The following is an 11,588-nucleotide window of genomic DNA, read 5'->3' as shown; positions in this document are numbered from 1 at the left end:
CGTAATTTGGAAACAAAAAGAAAATCACCTGACGTGTGATTTGAAATTGGAGATCACACGTGCCGGTGCCGCCCTGATTTGAACCCAAACCCAAAACCCCTCTCTCTCTCTCGCTCTCCCTCTTCACGAATCAAAGCAACCATGGAAGCCATACTCAGAGACTGTGTGAAGCACAGTCTTCGCGATTTCATGCATCGAAACGCCATTTTCATGTGCGAGCGCCTCTGTGCCGAGTACCCCTCTGAGGTACCTTTTTCTCCACCTACTCTTCACTCTATTTCTCTTACTGTCTGTTTGTTTGGTTACCGAGAAATCTTTGGAAAGAAAAACAAAATGAGGAAGTTGGAATATTCGAAATTAATTGTTCCCTTTCCTATTGTTTCACGGCGACCAGACAGAAATCGATGATTCGTGTTACTTAACCAATGAATTTGTTAATATCTTACGTTTACTTGGGTTATTCAGACTTCCGAATTTGAGACCTAGGGTTTGATTGCTTTAGAATCTGTTGGACATTTATATTTACACAGGGTTCACTTTCTTTTTCTTTTTTTGACATATAATGTATTTAAAGGATAAGTAATTAGGCGCAGTTTAATTAGTTACTTTTTAGTTTGTCATTAGCTTTCAATATTGGTGTCGTTTTCGGTAACTTTTTGCAACAAGGTGTGAAGTTGTGGGTAGTGTGCAAACTGGGGTTTCTTAATGCGATTTGCTTTCCAAAGTGCACTATTTTGATAGCATTAATCAGAACGGTGATGCAATTTTTTAAAGTTGACTTGAATATACCTGCTCTAAAACCTTAAACTGTTTGTTAGAAGAAATTGTGTTTGTGAAGTTTTCACTTTATGGTCGGATGGGTATTTTGCTGCGTTTATAGTTTGTTAATTGTTTATGGATTCATTGATAATTTGTTGCATTGCAGACGAATTTGCAATTGTTAGCTAGCTGTTACTTGCACAGTAATCAAGCTTATGCTGCATATCATATTTTAAAGGGTAAGTAAATATCATAGTGCATACTGTCTGAGTATTTTATAATTTCTTTTCTTTTTTAAATTGAGGTTTTCAGTTCAAACTTTTTTGTTTTCATAGTAGTGTTTCTCATTTATGAACCTCTCTTCTTCTTTCTGTTGATTATTATGAAGGAACACAAGTGGCTCAATCCCGCTACTTGTTTGCAATATCATGCTTTCAGATGGATCTTCTTAGTGAAGCAGAAGCTGCATTATGTCCTGCTAATGAGCCTAGTGCAGAGGTATTGGATTATATTGTTATCTGGGGAATTATGTTTAAAATAAAATTGACATGATTACTTTTTGGAAGCTTACTTGATAACACAATTTTCTTCAGGATTGTATAGTTTTCCACAGTATAGGGATTTAAATGAACAGCATTTACCATTTTGACATTATGTATTTCAATCATTAGCGTTCCAGATTATTGCTATCGGGCTTCAGTTGTCAGCCTGTTCATGTGATCCAAACAGAGGATGACTTGCTTATTATTTCTTTATGCAGGTTCCAAATGGAGCAGCTGGTCATTACCTTCTCGGGCTCATTTACAGGTTTGTCCACTTTCTTATGGATCAACTTTCTATGGATATATTACCTTTGTCAAAGGCATTTAGGTTATAAGTTTCTTGAAAGGGACTTGCTTATGATGATGGCTGAAAATTACTTTCAAAAGAACCAATCTATTAAGATTTATCTCAGTAAGGTGTAAGGCAGAGAGCATACTGATACAAGATGTATTTTGACATTCTATTGATTTTAGGAGGCCTCCTCTCAATAATATGCACACACACTTGTGAGAAGTAAGTGATAGTGTTGTTCCTTCTTGAAATATCTGTTGGTGTCTGAAGTTTTTATGTGTTCACAAACTATGTGTGATGCTTGGGAAATGCCTGAGATTGGCAAAAGTTTCCTTTGTTAACTCTTCCCTCTTCATCTGCTTGCATGTTTCTTGGGATAGAAGGATTTTTTGTGTTACATTAAGTTGAGTTTGTTACCATTCTATGGCATCTGTAGCTTATCCAATGTTCTGGATTAACTTAGTGCTTGAGTAGATGTGAAACAGCTTATTATCCTAGTACTACCTAAGTTTCATTTCTATATATATTACCTAAGCTTTATTTATATATTGTTGATGCATACAGGCTATACAGCTATTTAAGTTACATTTCTAGGTATCTTATCTTTCTGCATTTATAGTTATTATGTGCCTGCATTTTATGCTGTTCTATCACATTATGTGTATGCATGTATGTATGTATGCCTCTCATGATATTATTATTTATTCTTGATTTTGTTCTAGGTATACTGATAGAAGGAAAAGTGCCATCCATCACTTTAAACAGGCTCTGACTATAGATCCGTCAATGTGGGCTGCATATGAAGAGCTGTGTGTGTTAGGTCTGTACAAAGTTACACATGCAATTTCATATTTTTATTAGTGCAGCACTATTGCCATAAACATTAAGCTTCATCGTCTGATCATTGCAGTTGTAGTTAGTCCTTTTTGAATTGTGATTATGAGTCTATGAAATAATAGGTCTGGTAACGGTTAATCAATGTTTTATATAGTTGAAAACTTCAGTGTTGATTATTTAGTGCGATTTTGGTGCCTTTGATACATATTTAAGTTAAGGCATTATATTTTCTGTTGTTATAGGCTCTGCTGAAGAAGCAGCTGTAGTTTTTGGTGAAGCTGCTGCTCTTTCTATACAAAAACAGTACCTACATCATGGATTAGCTTCTCAAAGTTTGCTTACCGTAAATGAGGATTGCATTGTAGTTTCTGGTAGGAACTTTAGCTCAGAAGATGGTAGTCCGAGACAATTGAAACACATGCAAGGCAATAATATAAGAGATATTTCTGGAAGTTCTCATGTTAGTTTAGGAGGAGCTTCTGGTCAGCCTATAAATGGAAGTTCTAACATATCTTTCTATAACACTCCTTCACCGATGCCTATGCAGGTATATATAAGTTTTCTCCTCCATTTTTGCTTTATGATATGTGTACGATGCATTCGTAATTATTTTCTAGAAGTCCTGCATTTATTGCTCTATCTATTTCCTTTATTCCATGCAAATATGTTATATCTATTTTGGCTCGCAATGATGGATGCGAACCACTTCAATAAGGTTCTGTTTTGAAAGAAAATATTTAGTTATTTACTCCCAAGTTTTGTCTCTTTAGTGTGAAATAGACTATTTGACGTTTGATCGTTTGGGAATATTACCTACAAAATGCATATGCTGTGTGCTTTAGGGTTTGGAAACTCGTGGCTTAAAGGCTTGGGGTTGTAGGAGAAGAAGTTTATGGTTTGTAAATCAAAATTTGGTTTGAAATATTGGGCTAAATGATCATTTGATTAGGTGGGATTTAGTTTCGCAAGCAAGAGAAAATGGAGGGCCGGGTGTTGGAAATATGATCCAACGAAACAAAGCTCTTCTTGCGAAATGGTTGTGGCAGTTCCCCCTTGAAGACAACTCTTTATGGCACATGGTGATTAGAAGCAGATATGGCATTCAAGATAATGGCTGGGATGCGAGGTCTGGGGTTACGGTATCTTCTCGCTGTCCATGGAAGGACATTTCTCAAGGTTATGAGGAGTTCTTAAAGTGTAGTCAGTTTGTGGTGGGAGGGGGGAGAGAAAAAGATTTTGGAAGGATTGCTGGATCTCAGAAGTGCCTTTATGTTCTAGGTTTGTTCGCTTGGGCAGGCTGTCCACGAACCTGAACTGTATGGTGGCAGATATGGTGGTTTTTAATTCAACAGGAGTAGGTTGGAATCTTGGGCTTTGAAGAGATCTTCGTGAAAGAGAGGTTGATGAATATGCTGCTCTTTTGGTAGTTTTGGAGAGTGCTCATTTGCTTGATGGAAGACAAGATAGAAGAAGATGGAAGTTGGAGTCTTCTGGGTCTTTTTCTTGCAAGTCTTTTTTAAGCATTTGTGTGAAAAGGGATATTCTGTTGTTTTCGAGCCTGAAAAATTCATTTGGAAATCGCATGCCCCTCCCAAAGTCTGTGTTCTGGCATGGATTATTGCTCATGGGAAGTTAAATACGTGCAATATGCTTCAAAAGAGGAGACCTCGTACCAGTTTGTCTCCTCATTGGTGTGCTCTTTGTAGAAAGGAAGCTGAATCTGGGAACCATCTGTTTCTGTCATGCCCTTTTGCTTTGGGTTTATGGGGGCATTTGTTTGAAGCTGCTGGTATTAGCTGGGATAATCCACAGTCAGCCTCTTTGCTGTTTGTGAAAAAGATGTGTTTGGGAGGAGGGGGGTAGGAAGGCAAAGGTTATGTGGTCTTGTGGTGTGGGTAATCTGGTGGGAGAGAAATAGAAGAATTTTTGAAGATTTTAAGGGGGATGATGTGAAGTATTCCTGGGACAAAGTTAGATTGTGGGCGTCTTTATGGTCCTCAGTTTCACCAGCATTTAGAGACCTATCAGTTTCTTTAATTTTGTTGGATTGGAAAGCTGCAGTTGGGTAGAGGGGTTTTGGGGTTGTGCGGGTGTTGTTTTGCTGGTGCTAGTATGCTTTGTGTGCTTTGTGTGTTTTTCTTTCTTTTTATTGTAGCTTTGTAGGATAGTGGACGTCTTGTTCACTGTTTTGTTTGTTTTGTTCTGTTTTTTATGTTAATGAAAGTATGTTTCTTATAAAAAAAAATATTGGGCTAAATGGGGGGTTTATAAACTGCAGCTTTGAGGAAATTGGTTGCTGAAATTTTGCATAGCTGGTAATTTTATGATTTTGAGGTTAGTTTGAAGGGTTGCTTTTGGGCATACAGTATCAGCCAAAAGTCGGGGTTTATAAACTTAAATTTATCAAATAAAGATATACATACAAAACATCAACTAAATCCTTTCATTGCTGCATCACCATTGCTTGTAGTTCCCCTGTTTGCAGTTGTCAGGTGTTGCTCCACCAGCTCTGTGCAGAAATGTCCAGCCAAATGGCCCAAACTTGAGCACGGGTACTGATAGCTCTCCTAGGTCAACTGTGAATTCTACCATTCAAGCCCCTAGAAGAAAGTTTGTTGATGAAGGGAAACTGCGAAAGGTATAGGCTCTACTAATCCATAATTTTTTCTTAAAGCTTTTTCAGATTTGTGGACCATGTGTATTATGAAATGAACATGGAATTTGTTGTGAACATTGGGACCATTTTGTTATTTTTCTTTACTTGCTAGCACTTACTCAGTTGTTCTAAATTTTAATGCTTTCCTTGTTTTATTGGTTCATGTGGGCACTTACACTGAGGTTATTTTTCTTGTTGGTGATGTTGCTTTAAATTCATTTACTTGGTTACATTGTTGTAATCTTAAATTTCTATTATGCATATAGCAATTGGTATTTCTGCATCTTATTGAGCAATTAGTTATAGATGGTTGTTCTTGTCTATGTATACTAGCTTTGTGACATTTTCATGTTTTTTTCTTTATATTGATGTCAATGACTTCTTGAGATTATTTGTCTTTTCTTTTCAGATTTCAAGCAGGTTATCTTTTGATTCTGGCAGCCGACGGAGCAATAGACTTGCTGCAGAAGCAGGGGCCAATGCTAATGCAAGTGCCTCAATGGCAGCCGGAAATGGTACTACCAATTCATCTAAATATCTTGGAGGTTCCAAGCTGAGCTCTGTGGCACGTTCCTTGGCAAATCGTAAGGGACAGCCATGGGCCAATGAAAATATTGATGAAGGTGATGCATCTTCTCACCTCTCAGTAATTTGGTGAACTATTCTAGCATATGCAGCAACAAACACATGAGGCCATTCTTTCTGCAATATACTTTATTTTTTCCTCATATCAGTTTTTTTTATTAGTTCATAATGTTTCCTGGCTAATATAAATACTAAATTTTCCGTGCTTATACTCTTGGTTCCTATATGCTTGTTCTGTCCGATGGCTTTTCAGCTAATAGTTGTGAAATTAATGGTCCTACTAGGGATACGCAATGAGACATTCGATGATTCCCGTTCAAATACTGCAGCAGTAACTTCTGCTTTTACCCCCTCTACTGATACCAGATATCTTGAACAAGAAGGAGCAACCTTGCCAATTGGTGGGGGTATTATGAATGTTTCAAGAGTTATCAGTGGTGCTTCGGAAATATTGAGCCTTTTGAGAACTCTCGGGGAAGGCTATAGACTTTCCTGCATGTACAAGTGCCAGGTACTACTTGGTTATTGTGGAATGAACCAAATATAATATTCTTATTTCCCAGGTTGTATTTAATTATTTAATACGATTGTGTTGCACAGGATGCACTGGATGTCTATCTGAAACTTCCACACAAGCATTACAATACAGGCTGGGTACTTTCCCAGGTAATTTTTGTTGTTCAAAGTACTTAGCTGGATTCTATACCAAGAATAGGATTTCCATCCACCCCATTTTCTGCTGTTACTCTTCCACATTTTAGTGATATTGCAGGAGATACATGTGATTAATGGAGGTCTGTTTCAGTTTGCTAGCTAGTTTTAAGAATTAATATGAAGAGTATTTTTCACATTAGATCTGAAAAAGGGATGTTTCACTTCTTACAAAATTCTGTTATTGTTTGTTATCTCATTGTCATTAGAACCCAATTCACATTCCATGCCACTGATTCCTTGAATGATTTTGTACTACACATTTTAATACCTGCATATAACTGACTATTTTGGCAATCTTCAACTGCAGGTTGGAAAAGCTTATTTTGAATTGGTAAATTTTATAGAAGCTGATCGGGCCTTTAGTCTTGCTCGTCAAGCATCACCTTACAGTTTAGAAGGAATGGATATATATTCTACAGTTCTTTATGTAAGTTCCCATTGTGATTTTACATATCGTAGATATTACATCCTGCCAATCATTCTGAAATGGAGCTCGGTGCTTAATTTCATCCTATGCTGTTTAATTTTTTCTCTGTACTCGAATGTTAACAGATGGCCTTGTTTATGTTCTTCACACCCTGATTTTCTTTTCTCTAGAAACAGCTTTCTTATTCTTTTTTCATGGATTTCTTAGTCTGGATTTTTGTAGTACAACCAGGTGCCTATTAATTGCTTCACTGAAGGTTATTCTAACTCTTTGCAGCATTTGAAGGAAGATATGAAGTTAAGTTACCTGGCTCAAGAACTGATATCAACTGACCGCTTGGCTCCTCAATCTTGGTAGCTATAATATAATTTTGCAAATAATACACAGCATTCTAAATTTCTAATCTCAATTTCCTTTTAATCCTGTCGATCATTTAGCTTTTGTGAGTGACATTTTTTTAAAGATTTCCTAAAAGGATTTTTTCTTCGTAAAAATACTTCATTTCATTAGTTTCAGCTTAAATCTTCACATTAGACACTTCTTTGTGGAGTAATTTATATATATTTTATTTGCCTGTGTCTGATGGAGGGATTGGCAAAGGCTCTCAGCACTATCTTCTGATTGGTCTTGTGAGTTATTTGCAGCCCTCAAGATAACATAATTGTGCTTATTTTTTTTCTTTTAACAAAATTCTTGTGATTTCTCAGTTTTGTTGTATTCAATCATCTTCTTGAACATTGTGAGGGATGCATTTTCTACAAATAGGATAGTAGGTCATAAAGATTTATGCTTTCTGAAATGGTATTTGAAGTTATTATCATTAACAATATCATTGTTCCTAACATCTTTCCTATTGAATGGGATTGCAGGTGTGCAATGGGAAATTGCTATAGCATGCAGAAAGACCATGAAACTGCTCTGAAGAATTTCCAGCGAGCTGTTCAACTTAATTCAAGATTCACATATGCGCATACCCTTTGTGGTCATGAGTACGAGACAACTTTTTTTTTTTTAAAAAATTCCTTTAATCATTTAACACATGAAAATGAAAGTTCCTAAAGTTGGTTTTTTTATTTCGATGGTTAAAGTCTGACCTTTATCAGCTAGTTATTGTTGTATTGAAATTGTATCTTTATCTGCAGATATGTAGCTCTAGAGGATTATGAGAATGGAATAAAGAGTTATCAAAGTGCACTTCGTGTTGATGCAAGACATTATAACTCCTGGCATGGGCTTGGAATGATATATCTTCGCCAAGAGAAGTTTGAGTTTTCAGAGCATCACTTCCGGATGGCCTTCCAAATAAATCCACGATCTTCTATCATTATGTCATATCTTGGCTCAGCCTTGCATAATTTAGAGGTTGCATTCGCTATATCAGTTTTAATATTGTGGCTTCAGTAAGTTTATTTATTTATTTAATAACTAATGAATTTCTTTTATTACAATCATCTCGAATTATGTTTGTATCTTATGACAGAGAAATGAAGAAGCTTTAGCGATGATGGAGAAGGCTATTAGAGCTGATAAGAAGAATCCTCTGCCCATGTATCATAAGGCTAATATACTAATGAGCTTAGAACAATTTGATGAAGCTTTAGCAGTCTTAGAGGAGCTTAAAGAATATGCTCCTCGTGAAAGTAGTGTGTATGCTTTGATGGGTAAGATCTATAAACGGCGTAACATGCATGATAAAGCAATGCTTCATTTTGGTCTTGCATTGGATTTGAAGCCGTCTGCAACTGATGTTGCTTCCATTAAGGTGATTGGCTTATTTGTCTACCTTACTGCATTTATAATTGCTAACCCAAATGAAAGTGAACATATTCAGAATTTCATTGATATTTTTTAGAAGAAGCAGATTGATCTCTTTCAGATTGAAACTGCTAACATCAGTTTTCCAGGGAACACATTGATCAGTTGATTACACTTTCCCATGTACTAGTCATGTTAACCATAGATTTCTGTCATAAAATCAAACTCTTGACTTTTGTGGATCTACCACCTGTTGCCTTTATATATGTACATAACTTTAACATTGGCCATACCTATTATTCTTTAGTGTGAAGATCTTTTAGTTGTTGCTTGCCCCCAAGGTGCAAAAGAATTTTTCTCTGCTCACCCTTCTCATCTCTTCATTTTTCAACAGGCTGCCATTGAGAAGTTACATGTACCAGATGAGATAGATGACAACTTGTAGATTTACTTGCTTTGGAATTGCAGTAAAAGAGAATATGGTGTAGATTATCCGGCTCAAAAGATTTGGCCCCAAGGAGTGGTCTGCTTGTGCTTTCCAAGGGGGGAAAAAATCAATTTAAGTTGTAGAATACCTGCATCTCCAAAACAAAGTTGTAGAATACTAAATGTGTTGAACACGTCACTTGTAAATAAACTCTTTCTTCTCTTCTATTCTATTCTTCTCATTAACATTGCAGTGAAATTAAATGCCACCTAAGTCAAACCTCACAACATCATTTGGATACTTGTCTTTATGGTTATAGGTAATACAAGTGCCTTTTTTTTTTTTGGGTTAATATAATTATTTTGCATCTTATTATTAACCAAACTTGGCCAATTTACAACGAAAAATGTTACATGCCACACGTTTACATACAGAAACAAGAAAAACAAGTACAAAAGAGAATCCAACTCCATCTTTTATTCGGTTTTATAGTAATATCAAAGCGAAATATGCGCTATTAAATTAATCACTTTGTGGTTCTAATTGTCAAACTTGGAGATTGAGAGAGGCTTCTTCCATTCTCCTAGCCATGACTTTCAAGCCTGCGCTAATAAACTGGTCCAGATCCTCCAGTGTCCAGCCCTCCACTGGCTCAACTTCATACTTCCACTCAATGCTGCACCCACCTTCCTTTGGCACCACTTCCACAGTTGAAATGTATGACTTGAACCCAACATTCCCATCTATAATAGCATAACTAAATCTCAGTTGGGTAGGGTCTATGGACAGCAGTTTCTGCTTAGTCCAATTCACCTTCTCTGGGTCTTGCTCACTTCCATCAACTGGGGTCTTGAATCCGGCGCAATACCGCACACACCCTGGTACGCCGGATACGCCTTCAACAGGAATGCAAGTGGTGAGAGTTGGGAACCACTTGTGTAGGCCAAAGAAGTCCTCCAAGAAAGGCCACACTTGCTCTGCTTTTGGGCCTATTAGCTCTTCACTAGCCTTGCCTTCCCATTTCGGTTGCTTCTCATCAGCCATTTGGTTAGCTGCAACCTCCATTATAGGAACTCCAAGACCACAACACAAATTGCTCACAAATGGGAAAGAAAGCTAACAATGGATGTATCCAAGGATGTCTATTCTGAGGGGGTTCATATAGAGGCTGTACCTGTATATACAATACCAATTTCTGAGGTCCAAGAAGCTTCGTACGAGATAATAAGAATGTCATGTCAATGTGACACCAAAACTTGGTAAGTCATGATCGAGTGGGGATATTTACGCATTATGCCCACCCCTTTAATCAATTATACTTTTTCAATTTTGCTAAAAATTTTATATGGAGGAGGGATGTAGAGAGTAGGATAGGTGTAGTGAGTGATAACTGGGTCCAAATGTCCCCACCATTGATGGAGCTAGGCTCAAGTTCCATGTGATAGAAAATGATGATTTCATGACAATTAAGGACTCTCACGAAATATCTCAAAGCCAATAAAGAGAAAGAGCATTAGAGCAACACACACAACACACGTTTGTGTATGTTACACGCACCACACGTCTGTGTACTATGTTATACAACTCACCATTGAAAAAGAAAACACAGAATATTTTCAAATTTGCATTGATAATTGTCCTGTACTATAGTACCTCATTTCACACACCAGCAAGTAATTAGAATTATGTTCTACTATCCGGTCTAGCAAAAGTGCAAAACATGTCTAAACAATAAAATATACATTAAGGTGCAGTGGAAGAGTGAGAGTTGTTTTTTAATTTGCACGAAATATGTTGAAAAATTTCATCTAACCTTTGTCTAGTTGACTAACTAAACATGTCTCAAACAATAAAATATATATTAAGGTATAGTGGAAGATTAAGGGTTGTTTTTTAATTTGCACGAAATAATGGTGAAAAGATTTCATCTAATCTTGTCTTGTCGATACAAGCTAGCACTGACGATTATAGAGCCTAGCTTGAAGCCAAAACAGACAGTGAATGACAGTGATCACTCACGAAAAGTGCCTCATCTCCAATGTTTTTACTTCAACATGTTTCACAATGGATGATCCTGATGGGCCCCATTGGTATCCCTCCTTAGTGGAGGAGAACTGCATGCTAGAAATCAAACACATGCATAGAAAAGATGAACCATGTCGGTGTGAAATTTACCACATGAGGAAAGCAAGTTTATCATTGCTTTGGGGGGCCTATTCAATGCAAAGGTGAGCTAGCTATATAGTATAGCTAAGGGTGGTGCAGCAATGGTTGAAAGTAAAAGAAACAATGCATTAAATGGCATGCAAACATTGAACGTAAATTATGGAGAAGTTGGACTTAGCTTTCCAACTATCAATATATTTACCAATGTGCCATCAAGCCAATTGCCTATATAAAGGCATCAGAACCTTGCAATTGGATGCAAGCCAAGCAAGCCAGAGAAGGCATTAGAAAAGCATCCAAAAGAGAAATCCTCTTGAGAGAACCCAAGAGAGAGCGTTTCGCCATTTTGGTGAAATTGTTTCTTGTAATCCCATTATTTTACATAGTGGAAGAAATTACTACTGCTGCCCTGTGGATGTAGGCATATT

At 36.9% G+C, this 11,588-nt stretch overlaps 2 protein-coding genes across 5 annotated transcripts; one reads left to right on the top strand and one right to left on the bottom strand.

Annotated features, from left to right (window-relative positions):
• Window positions 1–89: 89 nt before the first annotated feature.
• Window positions 90–9,243, top strand: HBT (CDC27 family protein). 4 transcript variants are annotated; one of them, XM_086244149.1, is made up of 17 exons: window positions 90–246; window positions 926–998; window positions 1,148–1,257; window positions 1,520–1,566; window positions 2,316–2,413; window positions 2,673–2,977; window positions 4,916–5,068; window positions 5,496–5,709; window positions 5,956–6,182; window positions 6,272–6,337; window positions 6,693–6,812; window positions 7,089–7,165; window positions 7,682–7,801; window positions 7,955–8,174; window positions 8,293–8,574; window positions 8,665–8,717; window positions 8,963–9,243. In XM_086244149.1, the coding sequence occupies exons 1-17, from the start codon at window positions 142–144 to the stop codon at window positions 8,970–8,972; spliced, it is 2,280 nt and encodes a 759-aa protein (XP_086100275.1). In that variant the 5' UTR covers window positions 90–141; the 3' UTR covers window positions 8,973–9,243. The 4 variants fall into 4 exon arrangements, with proteins under 4 accessions (XP_086100275.1, XP_086100273.1, XP_086100276.1 ...); XM_086244147.1 differs by having other exon boundaries at window positions 4,901–5,068; XM_086244150.1 differs by lacking the exon at window positions 8,665–8,717 and having other exon boundaries at window positions 8,962–9,243.
• A 201-nt stretch (window positions 9,244–9,444) lies between these two features.
• On the bottom strand, window positions 9,445–10,153 carry LOC147285391 (lachrymatory-factor synthase-like). The gene has a single exon (XM_086244151.1). The coding sequence runs from the start codon at window positions 10,057–10,059 to the stop codon at window positions 9,541–9,543; it is 519 nt and encodes a 172-aa protein (XP_086100277.1). The 5' UTR covers window positions 10,060–10,153; the 3' UTR covers window positions 9,445–9,540.
• Between the last annotated feature and the right edge of the window lie 1,435 nt (window positions 10,154–11,588).

The sequence above is a fragment of the Dryas octopetala genome, chromosome 5 (assembly GCF_963921425.1).
Source record: "Dryas octopetala chromosome 5, drDryOcto1.1, whole genome shotgun sequence".
NCBI lineage: Eukaryota > Viridiplantae > Streptophyta > Magnoliopsida > Rosales > Rosaceae > Dryas > Dryas octopetala.
Note: the sequence above shows the minus strand (reverse complement) of the source record. Positions and strands in the feature narration are given on the sequence as shown.

What these genes read in the sequence shown, in the direction of transcription:
- HBT (XM_086244147.1), top strand. Translation starts at nt 142, where the DNA reads ATGGAAGCCATACTCAGAGACTGTGTGAAGCACAGTCTTCGCGATTTC. An exon ending in CTAATGAGCCTAGTGCAGAG is followed by an intron (nt 1,258 to 1,519) that starts GTATTGGATTAT and finishes TTCTTTATGCAG; the next exon opens with GTTCCAAATGGAGCAGCTGG. An exon ending in CTGATGTTGCTTCCATTAAG is followed by an intron (nt 8,575 to 8,664) that starts GTGATTGGCTTA and finishes GATATTTTTTAG; the next exon opens with AAGAAGCAGATTGATCTCTT.
- LOC147285391 (XM_086244151.1), bottom strand. Translation starts at nt 10,059, where the DNA reads ATGGAGGTTGCAGCTAACCAAATGGCTGATGAGAAGCAACCGAAATGG.